This window comes from Hyaena hyaena, unplaced genomic scaffold, assembly GCF_003009895.1.
Source record: "Hyaena hyaena isolate Hyena2069 unplaced genomic scaffold, ASM300989v1 scaffold_13, whole genome shotgun sequence".
Lineage (NCBI taxonomy): Eukaryota > Metazoa > Chordata > Mammalia > Carnivora > Hyaenidae > Hyaena > Hyaena hyaena.
In genome coordinates this window covers 1834475-1858325 of record NW_024080645.1, presented here as the reverse complement: position 1 = coordinate 1858325, position 23851 = coordinate 1834475, and the positions used below count along the sequence as shown (strand labels likewise).

The window sequence follows — 23851 nt, the reverse complement described above, 5'->3', positions numbered from 1 at the left end:
GGGTAGGAGGCGGTGTGGACCGTGAAAGAAGAGAAGGGGCACGCGGAGAGTTGTTTGGCGGCGGTTCATCATCACTGTTGGGCAGCCACTGAGCGCCCGACCTTGTGCTGGGCGGTGGAGATGCTGCAGGGAGGGAGGCCGCAGGATCCCTGCCTCCCAGCTCCGTCTGCAACAGAGTGGCCAGTGGCCGGTGGGAGCATCACTGGGCGTTGTGGGTGTGCAGGGGTGCGGACACCGAGCGCAGGCTCTTCCCTGGCTCCTTGAGGAAGAGGGGGCCAGTCCAGAACCAGAGAGATGACGAGCCTCGGGCAACACGGAGTGTGTTGCAGGCAGAGAAAGGTGAGCAAAGGTGGGGTGCAGGAGGTGAGCAGACCAGGCAGGGCTGTTACAGTTTTGAAGGTCCAGGCCAGTGGGGAGCCCGTCTTGGGAGAGTTTCAGTAACATGGTTGCATTTGCAGTTTTGAAAGATGCCCCTGGTTGCTGAGGTGGAGGGCACAGGGGGGCGGAACAGTGAGGAAGCTGGTAAACGTCATCCTGTTGAGATGTCAGTGGCCAGGATGGGGGCTTTGGTGATGAGATGGCGAGAAGCAGGTGCACTTGAGAGATATTTAGGACGTGGAATTGGCAGATTTGGTGGTAGGCGTTTGGTCTCGAAGGATCTGAGGTTTTTGAAGTCAGGTGGGTATTGGGGGAAGGAGCTCCCTGATGTGGTGGTGGTGGTGTGTGCGTGTGTGTGTGTGTGTGTGTTCTAGGAGATGGGGTCACAGGGGGAGGGGTGCAGCTGCAACACGGAAGCACTTTGCCAGTGGTGGGAGCCGTGCAGTGTTACTATGTGGGATCGTGTGTGGCCCTTGCAGTATTGGGACACCAGGCACCCTCTCTTCCATTTCTCCAAGGCCAGGAGCCCCAGGATCTGGCTCCGGGTCACCTGCAGGTGCTGATGGCCTCTTCTTCTCTCTACAGGACCGGGAGCAGCCCTCCCTCGCCATGGGGCTGGAGGCCCAGAGGCTGCCGGGGGCCGAGGAGGCCCCGGTGAGGGTGGCCCTGAGGGTCCGCCCGCTGCTGCCCAAGGAGCTGCTGCACGGGCACCAGAGCTGCCTGAGGGTGGAGCCGGGGCACAGCCGCGTCACCCTCGGTCGAGATCGCCACTTCGGCTTCCACGTGGTGCTGGGTGAGGACACGGGGCAGGAGGCTGTGTACCAGGCCTGCGTGCAGCCCCTCCTCGAGGCTTTCTTCGAGGGCTTCAACGCCACGGTCTTTGCCTACGGCCAGACAGGCTCTGGGAAGACGTACACCATGGGGGAGGCCAGCGTGGGTGAGTGACCCTGCCTGGGGCCCCGTGCCCTTGCGCAGCGTCCCCAGCTTCTGCCCCTGCGTTCCTGCGGCCGCTCCCCAGTCGAAGGCGGGCAGATCTGGGTTCCCAATCAGATCTGCAGCCCAGGGTGAGAGTGGCCATGCCAGTAGGCTGCCTGGGGCGGGAGGAAGAGCCCTTGACATTGGGAGCCTTTTTGCCTCCACAGAGATGGGGTCACACTGTGCGGTTCTGGCAACCTCAGGAGGAGCAAGGGCGAGGCCAGTGGGCTGGTGTCTGGAGGTTGTCAGGATGGTGGCCACGGGTCAGGGATCTGTGTTCTATCAGAGTAGTTGGAGAGGGGATTGTTCTGGAAGAGCCGAGCGTTCGCCGCTGCCTGGCAAGGGGGCGGGCAGCTCCCCGTGAGCCTCTGGAGCAGGCTTTCGGGAGAGCTGCTTTGGGCCGCTTGAAGGACCCCATGTTAAGGAGCACAAACGTTCTCTCTCTTAGGTTATAAGAGTTAATATGTGTGTCCTAGAAACTTAGGAAAATACAGAAGAAACACAAGCTTTTGGTACTTGCTTTTCAGAAATCACTCACCCTGTTACCATCCCAGTTTCTCTGAGAAAATTATTTTACCTTTCAAAAAATGGGATTATACTGTACCCATTCTTTTGTATCCTGTTTTTTCTTAACAATATATCATACATGTCTCTACATCATTAAATATTCAAGCTAATTACAAAAATTTTAGTGTTTATTTTTGAGAGTGAGAGAGAGTGTGAGCAGGGGAGGGGCAGAGAGAGAGACACACACCGAATCCGAAGCAGGCTCCAGGCTCTGAGCTGTCAGCAGAGAGCCTGACGTGGGGCGTGAACCCACAAGAGATCATGACCTGGGCTGAAGTCAGACACTCAACTGACTGAGCCACCCAGGCACCCCTCCAGGCTAATTTTTTAATGGTGGCTTGGCATTCCATTGTGTATCTAAGGTAATTTATGTAACCAGATTTCCTATTGGATCTAAGAATGGACACTTAGGATGTTTGCATTCTTTTGAAGTTATCAAGAGTGCTGTTCTGAACACCCTCTTACTTCCTTGGGATAAATTTAGGAGGTCCTTTAGATAAATGAGCATAGACTGTAGTAATGAGTTCTCTGACCCGGGGAGTAATCAAGCCAAGGGTATCTGATGATCTGGCTGGGATGTAGTGGGGGGGATGCTTATTACATTATGAAAGGGCTTGGCTGAACCTTGAGAGGTTGCTTCCAACCCTGAAATTCCATGGTTCTGCCTGACCACGTTGGAGCACCGCCTGGCGCAGGTACCCAGCGTTCCTGGCCTCTGCTGGTATGTTCATGCTGGAGCCCTGTCCTCCAGCTGCTGGCTGGGGCCTTGAGGCCTTGAGCCACGTGGGATGAGGCCTGGTGGCAGGAGGCTCTGCGGTGTCTCCGCAGCTTCTCTTCACGAGGACGAGCAGGGGGTCATTCCACGGGCCATGGCTGAGGCCTTCAAGCTGATCGACGAGAACGACCTGCTTGACTGTCTGGTGCACGTGTCCTATCTGGAAGTGTATAAGGAGGAGTTCCGAGACCTGCTGGAGGTAGGCACCGCCAGCCGTGACATCCAGCTTCGGGAAGACGACCGCGGAAATGTTGGTGAGGAACTGGAGTCGGGCACTTGGCTTGAGGAGGCTTCACCTGCTGAGGGGTGGCTCACCTGTCCGGGAAGGGTACCTCCTAACTGGGAAACCCAAGCTCTGGAAGGTTTTGCCTTCCTTTCTCCTGCCTCCACTGAGTTCAGTGTATACTTCTGAACCCAGAGTGCAAGGCATGGAGGTGAGCCCAGAGCAAGCTGGAGCCCCTCAGGCCTGAGCCCGGATGGGCAGGGCCCTCCCCCACCCCCGCCTGTTGGGCACCGGGCCGCCCCTGCCCTGGGCTCACAGCCTTCCATGCCTTCAGTGCTGTGTGGCGTGAAGGAGGTGGCCGTGGAGGGCCTGGACGAGGTGCTGAGCCTGCTGGAGATGGGCAACGCGGCGCGCCACACGGGCGCCACGCACCTCAACCGCCTGTCCAGCCGCTCACACACCGTCTTCACGGTGACCCTGGAGCAGCGGGGGCGCGCCCCCAGCCGCCTGCCCCGGCCGCCCGCGGGCCAGCTGCTGGTCTCCAAGTTCCACTTCGTGGACCTGGCGGGCTCGGAGCGGGTGCTCAAGATGGGCAGCACGGGCGAGCGGCTCAAGGAGAGCATCCAGATCAACAGCAGCCTCCTGGCGCTGGGCAACGTCATCAGCGCCCTGGGCGACCCCCAGCGCCGCAGCAGCCACATCCCCTACCGGGACTCCAAGATCACCCGGTGAGGGCCCCGCGGCCGGCGGGAGGCGAGGAGGGGATGGGGCCCCTCTGGCTTCCGGGCGCACCAGTCCCAGGTGTCGGAATCGGGGTCCGGGGAGGGGGGCGGGCGCCTCCCGTCCCGGCGCTCGGGCGCCCCTGACGCGCCCCACCCGGTGTCCTAAGCATCCTCAAAGACTCGCTGGGTGGGAACGCCAAGACGCTGATGATCGCCTGCGTCAGCCCCTCCTCCTCCGACTTCGACGAGACCCTCAACACCCTCAACTACGCCAGCCGCGCGCAGAACATCCGCAACCGCGCCACGGTCAACTGGCGGCCCGAGGCCGAGCGCGCGCCCGAGGAGGCGGCGGCCGGCGCGCGGGGACCCCCGCGCCACCGCTCGGAGACGCGCATCATCCACCGCGGCCGGCGCGCCCCCGGGCCCGCCCCTGCCGCCCCCGCCCCCGCCGCCGCCGCCGCCGCCGCCGCCGCCCGCCTGGGCGCAGAGTGCGCGCGCTACCGGGCCCGCACCGACGCCGCCTACAGCCTCCTGCGCGAGCTGCAGGCCGAGCCCGGGCTGCCCGGCGCCGCCGCCCGCAAGGTGCGCGACTGGCTGTGCGCCGTCGAGGGCGAGCGCAGCGCCCTGAGCTCCGCCTCCGGGCCCGACAGCGGCATCGAGAGCGCCCCCGCCGAGGAGCAGGCCGCGCAGGCGCCCGGCGGGCCGAAGGTGGCCAAGGGCCAGGTGTGGCCCCGGGGAGGGAGGGAGCGGGGAAGGGAGACGCCTTCGCGCAGCCAGCGGGGCCCCTGCCCCTCGTCCATCAGCGGAGCACATTCCGGATTCAGGGGCAAATTCTGATGACCTTGATCACGTTCCTTATCCTCCCGCGATGGTCTCTCTCTGTGAAAGAGGGATAACGTGGGGATGATGTAAGGGCCGAAGGTGTACCAAGTGCCTAGCACGGCAGGCTGGTGGAGCCTCAGTAGGTTGTTCCTAATAATAGCGGTGCCGTTATTATTATTTTTTATTTTTATTTATTTCTGAGATAGAGAGAGAGAGAGCGTGAGCAGGGGAGGGTCAGAGAGAGAGGGAGATACAGACTCTGAAACAGGCTCCAGGCTCTGAGCTGTCAGCACAGAGCCCGAGGCGGGGCTCGAACCCACAAACCGTGAGATCATGACCTGAGCCGAAATCGAACGCTTAACCGACTGAGCCACCCAGGCGCCCCAGCGGTGCCGTTATTATTAACAAAAGGATAATTAATAATTCAAGAGATGGCCCAAATAGCTTGCAGAGGGGCCGGGTGGGCTCTGGAGCCTCCATCGCAGGCAGGGCTTGCAGCAGCGTAGCAAGCTGGGCTAGGGGAGGAACCCTTAGCAGGGCAGGGAGAGGGCTGGGGCGCCCACGAGACCCGCAGGCTTGCCAGCTCCGGCGCCTGAAGCCTCTCTCCTTGCCCCATAGGAAGATGGGGGGGCACTGCAGTTGCTCGCCCTGCAGAGCCAGGTGGCCCGCCTGGAGGAGGAGAACCGAGACTTCCTGGCGGCCCTGGAGGACGCAATGGAGCAGTACAAGCTGCAGGTGGGAGCAGGCTTCCTCCAGGTGAACTTGAGCTAAGTCTCCCGGGAGGAGAGGGAGTTGGCCGCGGTGGGCTTCGGGTAGGGGGCCAAGATGGGGGAGGCACAACGGAGCAAAAGCGTGGAGGTGAAGAAGAGAATGGTGCCGGTGGTTGGGCGTGATGGCCGTGAACCTGGATGAGAGGTGGGACGGGTCCCTGTTGTCCCAGGGTAACAGGGCCAGCGTTGCTTGTGGCGCCCTCTGGCGGCCGTGTTTGGTATGAAGGCGGAGGACTGACCTGGAGCTAGTGGGGGTGGGGTGAGAGCTTGACCCCGAACAACCAGTGAGCGAGTGTGTGCGCGCGCGCGCGCGCATTGGCGGCAGGGGGCGGGGCACCAAGAGGTGGTCAGAGGTATCTGGCCCTTCTCAGTTTTAGCCAAGAGAGGGTGGGGCGGCCCCTGGTCTTCGGCTGCCGCCACTTCTGCCCGTCAGCACCCCTGCACCCTCTCCACGCCCACCCCCCATCAGCACCTGAAACTTGTCTTCCAGAGCGACCGGCTTCGGGAGCAGCAGCAGGAGATGGCCGAGCTTCGGCTGCGGCTCGAACTGGTGCGGCCTGGCTGGGGGACCCCAGGGCTCCTACAGGGCCTGCCTCCCGGCTCCTTTGCACCCCGGCCTCACACAGCCCCGCTCGGCGGTGCCTACAGCCACGTGCTAGGCATGGTGCCCGCCGTCTGCCTTCCTGGGGATGAAGTTGGCCCTGAGAATAGGGGAGAGGTGAGGCGGTGGTGAGCCCGGGTGTCTGTTGGACAGGCTCGGGCGGGGGATGCACCCCTCCCCCCAGGCATTCCTGGGGCCAGCTGTGAGATGCCCTTTTCCAGTGCTCCGAGAGAAAGGGCCAAAATATAGGTGACTCCGTAGGGCCGCTCAGAAGGGTCTGGTACCACTGGGCGTCCCTGGGCTGGCTAGAGACTTTTGGAGCGAGGCGGTTACAGAGGAAGTTCTTTCTTCCCGAAAGCTCTGGGTCATCTCAGGTGTAAAAGCCTAAGGCATTGAGGAGGGAGGGCGTGAGTTTGACAGGGTCTGTGATACACCCACCACGCTGGAGGGCGCTGCTGGTGAGCTAAGACTTGGGTGCAGATGGGAGCGCCTGGGTGGCTCAGTCGGTTAAGCGTCCGACTTCGGCTCAGGTCATGATCTCGCGGTTCGTGGGTTCGAGCCCCGTGTCGGGCTCTGTGCTGACTGCCAGCTCGGAGCCTGCTTCCGATTCTGTGTGTGTCTCTCTCTCTGACCCTCCCCTGCTCATGCTGCCTCTCTCTCAGAAATAAAGACCAAAAAAAAAAAAAAAAAAGACTTGGGTGCAGATGACCTATGTACAAAGATGGGGCAAATTGTCACCCATGGAGTCCGAGGTGCTGTGAGAGCCACAGGAGAGGGGCCGGTGGGGGCTTAGGAGGAAGCTCCTCCTCTGACTTGGGATGACGGGGCTGTGAGGAGGGCAGGCAGGACCGGGCACAGGGCCGGGCAAAGATTGCTGATGGGCAACGGCTGGTGGACGGTGCCCTGGGGGCTTCCTGTCCCGAAACTCTGGCGCCTCCCCAACCAGGTGACAGATGGGAGAGAGGCTGGAGCCAAGCTGCCGGCAGACGCTGACAGGCCCGGAAGCTGCTCTTCAGCTGCGTCCGAGGAGGAGGAGCGGGAGGAGGAGCGGGAGGAGGCGCAGCCGCCCCTGCGGCCCTTGCACCTGCGCAGGTGAGTGCTCCCCCCCCGCCCCGCCCACCTCGGGGCCCAGGCTGGGATCCCACTGTGGTCTCAGGGGCCCTCACCTCGTTGCCCCGGCCCACCGGGAAGAGCAGATGGGGACTTCGGGCTGGGAACCAGTGGGGTGAGTATGCTGGGGGTGGGGGGGCCTCCGGCCTCCTCCTGGTTCCCAGCCTTCACTGCGCCTTCAGTGGCCCCCAGCAGTCTGTCGCCCCCTGAGCCCAGCCCCTTGGCCTTAGTTCTGCCAGACCGACGCCCTGAGGTTCCATTGACCCTGAGCGGATAGAAGGCCCAGGGGCTTCTCCTCCCTCTGGCTAGGAGGGGTACAGACTCCTGCCTCTGTCTTCCAGAAACGGCATCAGCAAGTGGAGCCAGAGTGTGGGGGCCCGCCCAGGGAGCCCACGCGACGGCAAGGGCCCAGAGCTTCACCTTGAAGAACTGGGTACAGCCATCCCGGGGCCCAGAGGTGAGCTGCCTCAGGTGCAGAGAGGGCTCTGACCTTCCCCTCCACGGTCCCAGAGTGGCTGTCCTAGACGGTGCACACATCATCCCTCGCTGCCCCTGCCCGGGGCGTGCCTTCCCCCCTCCTCTACCCCCCCCCCCCACACTGTTCCTTGGGGCCGTGGCCTTGACAGTGGGCTTGTTACAGGAGTTGGTGGGAGCAAGGCCCTGGCTCGACCCCGCCAGACCCCAGCTGCCACGGCCTCTGAGTGGCGTCTGGCCCAAGCGCAACAGAAGATCCGGGAGCTGGCCATCAACATCCGCATGAAGGAGGAGCTCATTGGCGAGCTGGTCCGCACAGGTGAGGTGATGGGCTTTCGGGTGGCCTCCCGCCTGAGGGTGGTTGGGGACGGGGAGCGGATGGCTTAGTGCGGTGGCCAACTCGGCCTCTTGCAGCTGTATGACCTTTAGCAAGTAGATTAGCCTTTCTGTGACTCTGTTTTCTTCTCTGTAAAGTGGGGTAATAATTGCACCTGCTTTTTGGGTGGTTGAAGTGACTTAATTCAGCGGAAGCACTTAGACTGGTTCTCGGGAAGCGTACCTGTTGGTGGTAGCGGTAGTTGTACTTAACAGCTGCCTGCTGTGTTAGTTACTGCGCTGGGCACAGAATCTTTACCCCTAGGGTGCAAATGGTGTCCCCAAATCATGCTACATTTGCTACTGGGGACGCACGTAAAGAGGCAGGGGACGATCTGCAGTAGTGACCAGCTGAGCCTTTTTATTTGAAGGGTTATGTATTTATTACACAATACATCAGGAAGGAGCGCCTGGGTGGCTCCATCAGTTGAGTATCCGGCTGCAACTCAGGTCATGATCTCACGGTTCGTGGGTTCGAGCCCCACGTCGGGCGCTCTGCTGACAGCTCAGCACCTGCTTTGGATTCTGAGTCTTCCTCTCTCTCTCTCTCTTTCTCTCTGCCCCTCCTCTGCTCGTGCTCTCTGTCTCCCTCAAAAATAAACATTAAAACATATGCATCATGAAGAATTTCAGGCAGAGGAGGAGGAAGGCTGGCAGAGCAGGGCCCCGCGCGCCCATCACTCGGATTTAGCGTTACGAGGTTCTTCCGCATCCCTTCCATTTCTCTCTTTTGTCTTGGCTGAAGTGTTTTGAAGCAAATCCGAGGCATCTTGCCAGTTCACCCCCACACCTTTCAGGATGCCTCTTTCTGGACACTTTACCCGAAATGCCATGAGCACATCTAACGAAGCTTGATGTCACCTTCGTGTCCAGAGGACAAGCCCGTTCCCTCAGTTCTTCGGCAGAGCTGGCTTGCTGGGCAGCCCCACACGTGTTCCACACGCCGTGCTCGTTAGGTGTCTCTCTCCTGCCTCCTCACGGCCTTGCAGCATGCCCCAACCCCCTCGTGTTCAGGACTCGCTCGTTGGCTTCCTCGCGGAGTTACTCACCTCGTTTCTCTGTTCTCCAGATTTCCTGCAAATGGGAGTTAGTTCTAGAGGCTTAATTATATGCAGGCCCAACCTGTGTGTTCGCTAGTTGGTATCAGGTGAAAATAAAGCCAGTTTAGGGGTGGCCTGGGTGGCTCAGCTGATGAAGCTTCTGACTCTTGATCTCGGCTCAGATCGTGATCTCACGTCTCGTGAGTTTGCGTCCCGAGTCAGGCTCTGTGCTGACGGTGTGGAGCCTGCTGGGAGCCTCTGTCTCTCTCTGCCCCCTCACCCCCCGTGCACACGCACGTGCATTCTCTCTCTCTGTCTCATAAAAATAAACATTAAAAAAATTAAAGCCAGCTTGACCCATAGTTTCTGTGGGTCACTTTATGGAGAAGGCTAATTCTAACTTAAAAAGGGAGTGGTTGAAAGGAAAATCTGGTGAGTAAATCACAGTACCAGGCTTGGCAAAACCCACGCGGTGAGCATGGCTGGCAGAGGTCCGGAACGCCTCCTCCAGCAGGAGATGGTCCCCGTGGGGGAGAGGCACCGCCTGTGCTGATGATCCCCCCCCTTCCTTCCAGGGAAGGCGGCCCAGGCCCTGAACCGCCAGCACAGCCAGCACATCCGGGAGCTGGAGCAGGAGGCAGAGCGGGTGCGGGCCGAGCTGAGCGAAAGCCAGAGGCAGCTGCGGGAGCTGGAGGGCCGGGAGCCCCAGGACGCCGGCGAGCGGTCCCAGCTCCAAGAGTTCCGCAAGAGGGTCGCTGTCGCCCAGAGCCAGGTGCAGGTCAGTGTGGGAGTCCCGGGGGCAGTGGCTGGGGTCCTGGGATCAAGCCACGTGGGCCCCGGGGCCCAGGTTCACGGGCGCCTGTGGGTGCTCGGGCCCCCGTGGCCCAGCCCCTGGCTGGTTTGGTGACCGGCTTCCCGGGGTGAGGCTGGTGTTACATAGATGTCGACAGAGCTGGGGGGTGGGGGGCTCAGCCGTAAACACGGCGGAGGCAGGGAGGCCAGTGCTGCCTGGAGACCAGTGGTGGGGGGGGGAAGGGTGGACGTCGAAAGCAAGCTACCCCCTCCTGGTGCAGCCCTCCCCTCCCAGCTCCCCGGCCGCTTCTGTCTCCATCTTGTCTTCACTGCCTTTCTACCCTTCAGTCCGTCAGTCTGTCTAGCTTGAACACCTGTCTGTCATGCTTGGTTGGTTCGTAACCGCCTCTAGAGCTTCCCCGGTGTAACCTGGACCGGGTCCCCGCATGCAGAGGGCAGGGAGGGACCAAAGAAGGAGGCAGCCGTGCCAGGTAGGAAGGTTACTAAGCAAGAGAGCTTGCAGACGAGGCTTGTCCTGGGCGGCAGCAGGAGGCGTGGATTCTGCGCCCACGCACCACATCTCAAAAGTTCGCGAATATCCCGTAACTGCGCTCAGTAGTGTGTCCCATGCAGTGTTCTCAGCGCCACATCACTACCTCAAGGTCGTGTCCTTGGAGCCGCCTCAGGGACTGGGAAAGGCAGGTGGAACCCATGTTCCAAGGGGAGGGGCGGGAGGGGAGGGAGAGAGGAGCCTTTGATCACCCGGGTCCAGCTCATGGATCAACTGGATTTAATAAAGATCACACGTTAGCCGCCTTGTCAGGTATGAACACACCACATTCTGTCTTGATAACAGCACAGGTACCTCCCTGTGGCATAGTAATAATATCCAAAGCCATCCTATTTTGGAAGAAAGCTGTTCTCGTCAGAAACCTTTTAGTGATGAGTGAGGACAGGCTTTTTTGGCTATCATTTAAGCTTGCTGGGTGAATTTAGTAAGGGCTTCTATGTGTGCGGACTGTCCTCCAGCCCAGTGGAGAGAACCAAGATGGCGGCCAAATGATGGTACTCTTGGAAAACAGTGTCCACCTGGCCTTGAGGAGAGGGAAGTTAGCAGCCTTAGGATATTGGCCTGGTTGTGCAAGCCATACATGTCGGCTGGGGGCGGGAGCACTGCCAGGCGTGCAGAGATGGCCGGGGAGATGTGCCCAACCAGGAACCCCTCTTCCTCCCTCTCCCAGTGACACGTGTACCTTTCCACACATAGTGCATTTCACCAGGTCCAGCTTGTAGCAGGCCAACAGGGTCCCATGGAGACTTGAGTAGTTCCCTCTCACCTGGTTGTCTTGATGGGACACCCCATGGCAAGTTCCAGTAGACCATCCCTTTCCCAGGCGTGGTGGGGGTTGGTGTTCTCAGCAGCACTGCACGTGGCTCCATGGTGAGAGTTGAGACCGTGGCTGTTGCCCATGACTTCCATACCTTGATGAGATTGGGTGCCTTACCAAGGGGCCCCAGTCTGGCATATGGGGCCACAGACTCTACTGGTTGATCACTCAGATGTATGAAACCTGGGGCAGTACTTTAGTTCTCCATCAGAGTCGCTTTATCTGTTAATAATGTAACCCCCTGGGTTTTGGGGAGCTTTTCTTCAAGTATAGTTGATGCATATGTTAGTTTCAGGTGCACAAAGTACTGATGCATCAAGTGTGTACTAATGCTGCAGCTACCATCGGTCACCACACAGTGTTACAATGCCATGGACTTTATTCCCTGTGCTGTGCCTTGTCCCATGAGTTATTTATTCCATAACTGGAAGCCTGTACCTCCCTCTCCACTTCACCCATGCTGCCCCCTTCCCCTCCGGCCACCATGAGTTCTCTGTATTTATGGGTGTGTTTGTGCTCTTTGTTCATTTGTTCTTTACATTCCACATATAAGCAAAATGATACAGTGTTTGTCTTTCTCATATTTTTCTTAGCATAATACTGTCTAAGTCTATCCTTGTTATTGCAAATGGCGAGATCTCATCCTTTTGGGGGGCTGAGTGATATTCCATTGTGTGTGTGTGTGTGTATACCACATCTTTATCCATTCATCTATTGATGGATGCAGATTGTTTCCATATCTTGGCTATTGTAAGTTATTCTACAGTAAACATAAGGTGCTTATATCCTTTCAAACTAGTGTTTTCATTTTCTTTGGGTAAACGCCTAGTGTGATTACTAGGTCATATGGTAATTCTAGTTTTAATGTTTTGAAGAACCTCCATACTGTTTTCCCCAGTGATTTCACCAATTTGCATTCCCACCAATAGTGATGAGGGTTCCTTTTTCCCTCTATGCTCACCAACACTTGTTATTTTTTCTTTTTACTTCTAGCCATTCTGACAGGTGTGAGGTGATATCTCATTGTGGTTTTGATTTGTGTTTCCTTGATGATGAGTTATGTTGAGTATCTTTTCACGTGTCTGTTGGCCATCTGTCAGAGGCCGCGCCGGCTCCGACAGGTCCAGGGGTCCCTGAAGGATGGACGGTGTCGGCGAGAGAGAGTGAGAGAGCCCCGAGATTCTTTCTGATCACCAGGCAGGCATCTCTGTCCTGTCGGATTTGGTGTCTTTATTTAAAGGTTCAGCAACAACATGAAGTCAGAGAAAGGAATTTCTACAATGGGAGGCCTTTTGCGATAACAAGTTTTTGATATTCTGCAGAACTATTCCCAGTCATAGTGAATTTACAACCAAGGAATTAACAAGATGTTCTTAGTGAAAAACAGGATAATATCTAGGTTAAGTTGTATATAGATAAGCTAGGAGTCATTCTGTCTGGCTCTCGAGAGGATGAATGTTTCTGAATTGGTTTGTGTGTGGAAACCATCATGGGGGCCCTAAATGTGTCCGTTTTGCACCTGGGTTTATGTTTTAGCTACTCTTATCTATCCTCGTCCCAGCTGCCAGTATAAGGGAGGGTGTTTGTGGAATGTAGACCTGGAGGAAGGGACTGCTATGCTTCACCAATTAGCAAAGATATATGTAGTAACTATGTTCTGCCCTGAAATAGGCTCTTTGTCTCAGGGCCAGGCTCAATTGTAACTCTTGTGTTCTTAACCCCCTAAGTCTTGGATCTGCAAGGCCCATAGGAAGAGCCTTTTGACAATCATCCATAGAGCTTTCATCCAAAATCTCTCTTGCAAAGGCAGGAATATGCTTTTCCTTATGAGGTATCTGTGTTCAGAATATTGGTCTGATATGGAATATTGTGAGGCCTGATCAATAGCAGCACAACATGAGCCAGTAGTAGCAGGAGATACCAGTTTTCATTTCTCATGGCTGGAGCTGTGTAAACGCTGCCATTTCCTTGCTGTGACTGCCATCCAGGGAGGCTGGTGTGGCTCCCGGCAGCCATCTGCATGTTTGGAGAACGTTTGTTCATGTCTTCCGCCCATTTTTGATTGGACTATTTTTGTTGTTGTTGTTGAGTTGGATTAAGTTCTTCATGTATTTTGGATACTTTTTATTGTATATGTCATATGCAAATATCTTCTCCCATTCCATAGGTTGTCCCTTAGTTTTATTGTTTGCTTTGCAGAAGCTTTTTATTTTTATGAAATGCCAAGTTTATTTTTGCTTCTGTTTCCCTTGCCTCAGGGGACCTATCTAGAAAGAAGTTGCTATATCTGATGTCAGAGAAGTTACTGCCTGTGCTCTCTTCTAGGACTTTTATGGTTTCAGGTCTCAGATTAGGTCCTTAATCCATTTTAAGTTTATTTTTGTGTATGGTGTAAGAAAGTGGTCCAGTTTGGGAAATGCTTTCTCTCTCCTCCTATTCTGAATGATGGCCTTACTGGGTATTCTTGGCTGCAGATTTTTCCTGTCAGTCCTGTGAATGCCATTCCCTTCTGGCCTGCAAAGTTTTTGCTGAAAAATCAGCTGGTAGTCTTAGGGGCTTTCCCTTGTATGTAACTGTTTTCTCTTGATGCTTTTAAAGTTCTCCATCACTACTTTTTGCCATTTTAATTACTAAGTGTCTTGTTGTGGGCCTCCTTGGAGTGATTTTATTGGGTGATGTCTATGCCTCTGGATCTGGATATCTGTTTCCTTCCCCAGGTTCAGGAACTTTTCAGGTATTATGTCCTGAAGTAAATTTTCTGCCCTTTTCTCTCTCTCTCTCTCTCTCTTTCTGGGATTCTTATAATGCAAAGGTTATTACCCTGGATGGAATTGCTGAGTTCTCTAAATCTGTTTTCATTTTGCATAGTTTTTTTCTCACCTGCTCAGCTTGACTACTTTCTGTTACTCTGTCCTCATCCATTCTTTGCTGCTTCTAGTCTGCTATTTATTCCCTCTAGTGTCCTTTTAATTTCATTTATTGTGTTCTTCTTTTCTGATTGGTTCTTTTTTATGTTTTCTGTCTCTTTGTTCAGGACATCAGGGGTCTCCTTGATGTCCTCCACTCTTTTCTCAAGTCCAATGAGTATCTTTATGACTGTTACTTTACTTTTTAAATTTTTATTTATTTTTGAGAGAGAGAGACTGGGGGGGGGGGGGAGGCCGAGAGAGAGGGATACACAGTATCCAAAGCAGGCTCCAGGCTCCGAGTTATCAGAGCCCAATGCAGGGCTCGAACCCATGAACCATGGGATCATGACCTGAGCTGAAGTTGGAGGCTTAACCAACTGAGCCCCCCAGGCACCCCTTTAAATCCTCTCTCAGTCATATTACTTATTTCTGTTTTGTTTAGGTCTCTTGTGATTTTGTCCCGTTCTTTCATTTGGGACATATTCCTCTGTCTCCTCATTTTGTCTAACTCTGGGTCGGTTTTTGTGTGTTAGGAAAGTCCACTACATCTCCTGTTCTAGAAAGTGTGGCCTTAGGAGGAGGAGGTCCTGCAGCGCAGTGTCCCCTGTTCACCAGAACCTGGTGCTTCAGAAATCTCTCACATGTGTGTTGTGTGCACCCAAGTGTTGTGGCTGCTTTCACCACCCATCCTGTCGTCTGGAGTGGCTCTCTTTGCCTGTGGTGGGCAGAGTTTGGTGCCTGTGCTGTTAGTGGGCCAGTCTGGGGCCAGTCTGGTGTGAGCTGCATCTGGTTAGGGGTTTGCAGCAACAGACTGGTGCTGGCAATCTGGCAGCACCGAACGGCAGGCCCTTTCCCTGTGCTTCCCCTGGAGAAGCTTTGGTTGACGCGCACGGCCTGCAGGGGGGCAGGCTGTCTGCCCCCAGCCTGCTGCCGGCGCCGCAGTCTGACTAGTGTCATTGTCATCCCCTCTCCCTTCGGCGGGAGTCACTTTGGAGTGGTGCTGGGGTCTGTCAGGGCTGCTCACACACTGCCAGGCTGTGGCCCGGGTTGGACGGGCTCTGGCCAAGAGTGTGTTAGAGGGGATGGATCTGTAACGTGCACAGGGGCAGGGCACCTGCCGTCAGCAGGGTTTGCAAGCTGTCTTCTCGTGAGAGGGGACCTCCTGCCGCTATGGCCAGGAGCCACCACGGGGTCAGAGGAGGCTGATCTGCAAAGCGCGCGGCACATGGTGTTCGCAAGGCTTGTGCCGTCTTCTGGGGGAGGCATCCTGCCTTGCTGGGACCGAGGCAGGTCTGCCTGGAGGCGGCAGACCCGCCTGAGCGCCGTGGGACGAGGCTCAGGGAAGTAAGGTAGCGAGTGCACTGCCCGCAGGTGGCTGTGTGTAGATGACGCTGGGGGCATGGGTGGCCATGGCACCTGCCAACTCCTCTGTCCGTGGAGGAGTCCCCCAGGGAGCTCTGTCCCTCCAGATTAATAAATGACCCTCCCTCCCATGTGCCCTGGGCATTTTTCAAACTCCTGCTTCTGTCTGTATCTCCGACCCTTGTGTGTTGTGCTGCCTCTTCAAGGGTAGGACTCCACTTCCTGTTGCCCTCTGGGCCCTCCCAGAGCTGAGCCCTCTGAGTTTTTAAAGTTCTAAGTTGTTTTTGTTTTTGTTTTTTGACAGCAAGAAAGAAATGGAGTGAATGAAGCAGAAAGGGCAGAGGGGGGAGAGTGAGGGAATCTTAAGCAGGCTCCATGCTCAGCGCAGAGCCTTACATAAGGCTCAACCTCATGACCGTGAGATCACAACCTGACCCGAAATCAGGAGTTGGATGCTTAAGTCCTGCTACCTTTTTTTTTTTTTTTTAACAAATAGTTTATTGTCAAGTTGGTTTCCATAAAACACCCAGTGCTCATCCCCACAGTGCCCTCCTCCATGCCCATCTCCCCCCTCCCCCCCCACACCCATCAGTCCTCAGTTTGTTCTCAGCACTCAAGAGTCTCTCATGGTTTGCCTCTCTCCCTCTCCCCAACTATTTTCCCCTTTCTTCTCCCCCACGGTCCTCCATTAAGTTCCTCCTAATCCTCCTATATGTGCAAACATATATTTGTCCTTCTCTGCCTGTAAGTCCCGCTACTTTTAAGAACTCTTGAAATTTGGCCCCTCTGGTTTTCAAAGCCAAATGCTATGGTGATTCATCTTCCCCGTGCAGGTGCCCTGGTGTGAGGGTCTGTTTCTCTCTCTTCTCCACTTCCTTGGTGTCCCTCCCTCCCGTGGATGGTCCTGTGGTGGTCTAGCTCCCCACCGTGTCTCTGCCCTTCCCCCCTCTCCCACGGGCCTCTTCTCTGCATTTAGTCTGTGGTTTGTTCTTCCTGTCCTCAGGTGGGTTTCTGGGTTTCTGCTCCAATGTGAGTGTTACCTAGTTGTATCTGTGAGACGAGGTGAGCTTAGTCTTCCTCCTCAGCCATCTTCTCCCATCCCTTCTGCAACTTTCTCAGCTTTCATTTCAGTGCTCCGGCCATGAACCAGCCCGCTCACATGGCTGAAGCTTTTACTGACGCTTGTGATCTTTCGGAGGCTGTGGGCTGGATTTCGGACAAGGGAACTCCTACAGCAGTCTGTACTTTATTGCATTTTATTTTAATTTTTTAAATGTATGTCTGTTTTTGAAAGGGAGTGAAAGCGGGGAGGAGCAGAGAGAGGGGGAGACAGAGAATCTAAAGTAGGCTCCACACTGTCCGCGCAAAGCCTGACGCAGGGCTCGAACTCCAGAACCGTGAGATCATGACCTGAGTTGAAGTCAGATGCTCAACCGACTGAGCCGCCCAGGTGTCCCAGCAGTCTGTATTTTAAAAGCTCTTCTCCCTACCCCCCACTTTGCCTTCTTCAGTCTCTGTGGCCAATGGTTTGGTCATATCCTGGGGTGTTTATGTTTCAAAGACGTGCTAAGATCTACAAGTTCAAGGGACAGAGAGAACAGGCAAGTTTTCTTCAAGGAGATTTGGGTAATTGCTATTGAAAGTTTTCCTTTGTGAGGCGCCTGGGGGGCTCAGTTGGTTGAGTGTCTGACTCTTGATCTCGGCTCAGGTCATGATCTCCCGGTTCTTGGGATTGAGCCCTGCGTAGGGCTCTGTGCTGACAGCGTGGAGCCTGCCTGGGATTCTCTCTCCCCTTCTCTCTCTGCCCCTCCCCAGCTCACACGCTCATGCTCTCTCAAAACAACATAAATAAGAGAAATTTTTCCTTTGTGTCAGGGGTCGGAAGACACGGGGCACTTTGTTTCCTCCTCAGTTCCCACGCTTCGTTCTCGCCTTCTCAGGACTCCACCTCTTAGCATCTGAATCAGGCTTTGTCCGCAGGGCCTGGATGTCAGTGAGAGGCGTCTTGGGCCCTCATAGCTTTACGAGGTCTTCGGCCCACTCTCCGGACGCCAGCCCAGCAGGCAGCAGAATAGCCTTACCTTTTCCCTCTTTGCCCCAGTGTGCTGTGCAGTTTCTCCACCCAGCCCCAAAATCAGCCAGTGTTTTCCATGCTCCTGCGGCCAACATAGCGCCTGACAGAGGGGCCGCCTCTCCCCACGCGGAGGTCTGGCCAGCTCAGGATTTCCTCTCTGATGCCTTTTTCCTGAGGCCCGCTGCTTCCGTGGCAATCTGCTTGCAAGCTTCCCGACGGAACTTGAAGCCGGTGCCCGCATGCGGATGGCGGGGAGAGAACGGAGAGAGACAGCCGCCCCACGCTGCAAAGTGGCAGATTCAGCCAGCGAAGGGAATTGATTTACGAGGCTTGTCCTGGGCGGCGGCAGCATGAGTGGGTCCCCAGGCCCACCTGCTGCATCTTACAAGTTTATAAAGGGGCCTTACGTGAGGTCAGTCGTGTGTGCCGTCCAGTTTCTCGGCACGTCACCGTCTCAAGGCCGTGTCCTTGGAGTCGCCCCTGGGAGCGGGAAAGTCAAGTGTGAACCACATTCCAGGCACAGGGAAGGGGGCGAGGAGGCCCTGATCACATGGGTCCAGGTCCTGCATCAACTGGCGCTCACCTCCTTTCGATGACCTTCCCCAACACATTTTATCAGTTGAGGTGACCTGACTGTTGATCCATCTCTCCGTTTGCCTTCTATTGCCTTTTATTGATCCATGCACTATCTGTATTTTGTTGTTGTTAAGATTTATTTATTTGAGAAAGTGTGACTGGAGGAGGGGCGGAGAGGGAGAGAGAGAGAATCCCAAGCAGGCTCTGCACTGCCAGCACAGAGCCCGATGCAGGGCTCCATCTCATGAACTATTGAGATCATGACCTGAGCCAAAGTTGGACGTTTAACTGACTGAGCCGCCCAGGTGCCCCTTCCTGTTTTCCACCCTTGTATGATCCTACCCATCTATTCACCCACCCTTCCATCCGCCCGCCTTTACAGCTGTCCTTCCTTCCGTCCGTCCGTCCGTCCTTCCTTCCCCAGCTCAGCTGAGACAGTTCCGTAGCATGGTCAAGAGCACGGACTCTGGAGTCTGACTCCTTGGATTTGAATCCCAGCCCTGCCATTTACTAGCTGTGTGTCCTTGGTCAAGTTTCCTGAGCTCTCTGTGCCTCAGTTTTCTAGTCTGCGAAGTAGGGATACTGGTCATCCCTTTTTTTCCATGGCTTCTTCCTATTTGCTACACGCAGAACCCTAGATGTGTGCCGGGCTCAGAGCAAATGGTCCAGTGGCTGCCATCATTTGCGGTCACGAGTCCGTTACCCACTGGCCTGTTTTCCCCTCTGTGCGCCCCCCTCTCCCATCGTCGTCCTTTGGGCCCGCCCCGTTGAGTGGCGCCCTCTTGTGGTGGCCCAGCTGAGGCTGTGTCGGCCCAGGTGCTGAGGGAGAAGAAGCAGGCGACCGAGCGGCTGGCGTCGCTGTCGGCGCAGAGCGAGAAGCGGCTGCGCGAGCTCGAGAGGCACGTGCAGCTCATGCGGCAGCAGCAGGGACAGCTGCAGCGGCGGCTGCGCCAGGAGACGGAGCAGAAGCGGCGCCTGGAGACGGAGATGAACAAGCGGCAGCACCGCGTCCAGGTGGGTGGGCAGGACCCCCGCCCCCCGCCCGCCTCTCCGCGTGACCTGTGAGCGGCGCCCGCGAGCCGGGGGAGGGGTGGGGACCGGTGGGCGCGTGGCCGGCTCCGGAGGGCCTCTGGGGAGACCCGCCCCGCCCCCCGCCCCCCGCCAGGGCTCTGCCCCTGAGCCGCCCGCCTGGTGCGTCCCCAGGAGCTGGAGCGGAGGCACTAGCAGCAGCAAAAGATCCTGAAGATCAAGACGGAAGAGATCGCGGCGTTCCAGAGGAAGCGGCGCAGCGGCAGCAACGGCTCCGTCATCAGCCTGGAGCAGCAGCAGGTGGGGCCGGGTGTCCCTGGGGTGGGGGGTGGGGTGAGGGGGTGAGTGCGGCAGGGGGGGCACTATTCTCCCTCCCCTCCCCCCACCCCTGCGGCAGCCCATTCGGCCAGGGGTGAGAGCTGAGTTCCCTCCCCGCCCCCCACCCCTGCGGCTGCCGGGCTGAGAGCTGCGTTCCCTCCCCGCTCCCCCACCCCCGTCAGAAGATCGAGGAGCAGAAGAAGTGGCTGGACCAGGAGATGGAGAAGGTCCTGCAGCAGCGGCGGGCGCTGGAGGAGCTGGGGGAGGAGCTCCGCAAGCGGGAGGCCATCCTGGCCAAGAAGGAGGCCCTGATGCAGGAGAAGACGGGGCTGGAGAGCAAGCGCCTGCGGTCCAGCCAGGTGAGGGCCCGCCGCCGCTCCAGGGGCGGCCCGGCCGGCGGGGTTTGTGAGAGTCTATCAGGCGGCCCCTTCTGGTTGAATCCCTCCAGATGACAGCCTTGCCGGGGGGCAGCTAGACGGGGGAGGTTCCTGCGGGTGATGTCCTTGCCGGCTAAGTCCCAGCTGCGTCAAGTTCTGTCCTTCCGGGGTGTAGCCTGTGGATCCCTCGGGAACCTGGGACATCAGGGTCTGTACCATGCCGGTTCTGACGCGCAGGTGGGAGACCCTCCCCGGCTACGCATCCCGCCCTTCGTTTCACCCACTTCGCCTGCTCTGGGCGGTGCAGGCAGAACAAGGAATGGCAGGCAGTGTAGCGAGGCGGGTGGCCACGGAGAACCAGGCCTCACAGGCATTGGAGGCTGACAGACAGGGGCAGATGGCGGCCTCCCTGCTGAGCAGTACTGTCCCCCCTGCGTTACTCCGTCCTCTCGAGTAAGGAGCTTCTGAGCCAGTGGCCCCTGCGGTCAAGTGGAGTCACAGTGTTGCCGTGAGGGTGGGAAGGGCGGCCGGTGTCAGACACAAAGCCCAGAGCCCTGCCCGGAGCAGGCGTCCAGGCTCGGTGCCCGCAGGGTTCAGGGTGCTGCTGGATCGTCTGGCGCTGCCCCCTTTTTGCCAGGAGTGCCTTTTCCGGTGCTTGTCAGGATCCTTCTGGCCCCCCACCCCTCCCCCCACCCCTCCCCCCACCTCCCCCCCCACCTCCGCAGAGGCTTTAGTGCCAGCGGCCGAGCTGCCGCAGAGCGGAGAGCCAGGCCCGCCCGGCGAGCAGCGCTCCCAGATTGCAGGGCTCCTGAGGGAAGGCCCGCAGTCAGTACTCTTAGCATCGCGTGGCTGGGCGGCTCCTGTGACCCCGGGGAGGCTGGGGCTGCCCCCGCCCTGAGCCCCGGCGCCGCCACCGCCCCCCAGGCCCTCAGTGAGGACATCGTGCGAGTGTCCAGCCGGCTGGAGCACCTGGAGAAGGAGCTGTCGGAGAAGAGCGGGCAGCTGCGGCAGGGCAGCGCCCAGAGCCAGCAGCGGCTCCGCGGGGAGATCGACGCCCTGCGCCAGGAGAAGGACTCGCTGCTGAAGCAGCGCCTGGACATCGATGGCAAGCTGCGGCGGGGTAGCCTGCTGTCGCCCGAGGTAAGCTCCGCGGCAGGATCGGGGGTGCGTACCGCGCCGTGTCCGCCCACGTGTCCGCGCCTTGGCTCCCTGTGTGAGAACGAGCGTGGCAGCTCGTCCCCGCGCCTCGTGGCCAGTCCCTGAGCCTCGGAGAGCCTTGTTGCGACAAACTCACCCCAGCGCGCCCTCTGGTGCCCGCAGCAGACCCGCCATGCCCTCCCTTTGGCACCGGGAGCTCCGTGCTTCCTGCTGTAGATCACACGACAGGCAGCGGGAGGGCACACGGGGGGGGGGGGGGGGGGCACACGGAGGCAGCAGCGCCGCACAGAGCGGCCTGTTAGCAGAGCCTGGCCTCGCCCTGGGGCCGGGGCTGTGATGGCAGCTTCCCGTCCCTGCCATACCCATCAGGGACACTTTGGATGTGCTGACTGCACTCAGGATGAGGCGACATGGCGTCTCCCTTGTGGCTGGGGCTGGCTGCCCAAGGCCGTCGTCCAGGGAGTGGGTGTGCGTGGCGCGGGCTCCCGGGCCCCCCTCCTCTACGCCCAGCCCCCCACCCCCCCATGTCCCGCAGGAGGAGCGGACGCTGTTCCAGCTGGACGAGGCCATCGAGGCCCTGGATGCTGCCATCGAGTACAAGAACGAGGCCATCACGTGCCGCCAGCGGGTGTTACGGGCCTCGGCCTCCTTGCTGTCCCAGTGTGAGATGAACCTCATGGCCAAGCTCAGCTACCTCTCGTCCTCGGAGACCAGAGCCCTACTCTGCAAGTATTTTGACAAGGTGGGTCACCGCTTCAGAGGCACTCTGCCACCTCCCTCCCCCCACGCCTCCCTACTCGTATGGGGGAGGGGTCCACTGGGAGCTCCAGGGAGGGCAGTTTCCTCCCAGATGCGGGGCCAGAATTGGGGCCAGCTCCAGTCTCCAGGGCTGCCTCAGACTCTCTTCCTTAAAGCTTAACTTTCCTAGTGACACTAAGATCTGGTCTCCCTCCACTCCCGCCACTTTCCAGTCTCCTCTCCCCCCCACTTTCCGGTCTCCTCTCCCCCCCACTTTCCGGTCTCCTCTCCCCCCCACTTTCCGGTCTCTTGGCCCCTTTCATGTACCCAGATCAGTGGTTCTCAGCAGGGATGGTTTTGCCCCCAGGGGACATCTGGCCACGAGACCAGGGACGCTGAGCCTCCAGCACGCAGGCAGGGTCCCCACAGCCACAGGCCCTCTGCCTAAAGCAGCAGTAGCGCCGGGACTGGGCATCCGGCCTCAGCGGGGCTCTGCCTGGGGGCTTAGGAGCGTGGGGCTCCAGGGGAGCATGGGGTTCCGGGGGAGCGTGAGGCAGGGGCAGAAGGGAAGCTTCCTCTTGTCAGCTGACCTGTCGTTTGGAAATCACTGCCTAGAACACTCTCCAGAAGGTGTGTGTGGCCAGGTCTTGGCTCCGCAGGACGGCCTGGTGATTCCTTAGTGACATCTGTGTGGGGGCGGTGGGCGGGTTGGCCGGGCACCTGCAGCCCCGGGCGGGCACGATCGGTCGGGGGCTGAGCCCGGCTGGGTCTTGGGGACAGGTGGTGACGCTCCGCGAGGAGCAGCACCAGCAGCAGATTGCCTTCTCGGAGCTGGAGATGCAGCTGGAGGAGCAGCAGAGGCTGGTGTACTGGCTGGAGGCGGCCCTGGAGCGGCAGCGGCTGGAGATGGACCGCCAGCTCACCCTGCAGCAGAAGGAGCACGAGCAGAGCATCCAGCTCCTCCTCCAGCAGAGCCGAGGTGAGGCGCCAGGCACCGCCCTCCCTGCCCCCGCCCCCCACCCCTCCTCCTCCGCCCCTCGCCGCCCTCCCTGACACCCCCCCTGCAAACCTCTCACTGCCCTCCCTGACACCCCCCACCCCTCCTCCGCAGCCCCGCACCGCCCTCCCTGACACCCCCCCACCCCTCCTCCGCAGCCCCGCACCGCCCTCCCTGACACCCCCCCACCCCTCCTCCGCAGCCCCTCACCGCCCTCCCTCACCGCCCTCCCTGCCCCCCCCACCCCCCGAAAACCCCTCACCGCCCTCCTCCTTGCCCCCTCCTGTCTAGACCACCTCGGCGAGGGGCTGGCCGACAGCAGGAGGCAGTACGAGAGCAGGATCCAAGCTCTGGAGAAGGAGCTGGGCCGCCACCTGTGGATGAACCAGGAACTGAAGCAGCAGCTCAGTAGCCTGTGTGCCACGGGCCAGAGCAGGGGTGAGGCTCATCTGACCCGGTTTTGCCCCGCCTCGGGGGAGGCTTGGGAACCCCTGTAACCAGCTCTTCCCCGGGCATCCCACGCAGGGGGGCTAGGACCTCCGCTCCTGACCAGTGTCATTCCTCTGGGCGACAGGTGGAGAGAAGAGGGCGCTGTGCCTGGAGAGACCAGGCCCCGGACACGAAGAGGAGCTGCACCCCGGGTCCGAGTCGCTCAGGCAGCAGCCCCTCCCGGAGGGGGCCCCCCGCGCCCCGCTGCCGCTGCCGCTGCCGTGGAGGCGCTCCAGCCTGTGCGGTGAGGAGCCAGGCGGCGCTGAGGAGGCCTTGGGGGTGCGGGCCCTCCCTGTGGCAGAGGCGGGCCTGCCCCGCAACCCCGCGCCCCTGCCCAAGGCCCGGCGGGACCCGCGCCGCGCCAGCGCGGGCATCATTGATGTCCGGAGGAACCCCCTGTAGGCTCGGGGCAGAGTGCGCCTGCGCGGAGGCCGAGCCCGCCCCCGGAGGTCACAGAAGACTGCTGGGAGCTCTCCTCCACATCCGGTGCTGATCTTGCCCCAGTGGCCTCAGCAAACCCGGGCCACAACGCACACAACGCAGTGGGGCGGACGCCTTTTAATCTGTGACTTCCTGCCCCTCCTTTCCTTTGAGCCAGGGTACTGGGCTTGCTGTCTTTTGGCTTGAGAGTTTCCAAAAGGCACTTCTGGTCTCAGACCTGCGTGCAGGTGCCCACAGGCCTGGGCTTCGGCTGGTGGCGGATGCACAACAGTGAGTGGCAACGGGGCTGTGTTTTAAATGGTCTTATGTATGCGGCGGGAAACTGGGCCTAATTTTAGAATTTTGTAAAACCATTTTATAATAAAGGAGAC

At 58.6% G+C, this 23851-nt stretch overlaps 1 protein-coding gene across 1 annotated transcript; it reads left to right on the top strand.

The window, feature by feature from the left end:
• Positions 1 to 987: 987 nt before the first annotated feature.
• On the top strand, positions 988 to 23850 carry KIF7 (kinesin family member 7). Its single transcript, XM_039216648.1, is given in 18 exon segments — positions 988 to 1315; positions 2749 to 2949; positions 3253 to 3646; positions 3808 to 4348; positions 5081 to 5197; positions 5723 to 5950; positions 6780 to 6925; positions 7285 to 7400; positions 7584 to 7736; positions 9408 to 9610; positions 18750 to 18947; positions 19137 to 19262; positions 19463 to 19639; positions 20582 to 20797; positions 21351 to 21557; positions 22334 to 22532; positions 22842 to 22988; positions 23125 to 23850. Coding segments are annotated over 18 exon segments (4014 nt in total). The 3' UTR covers positions 23442 to 23850.
• Position 23851: the final 1 nt, after the last annotated feature.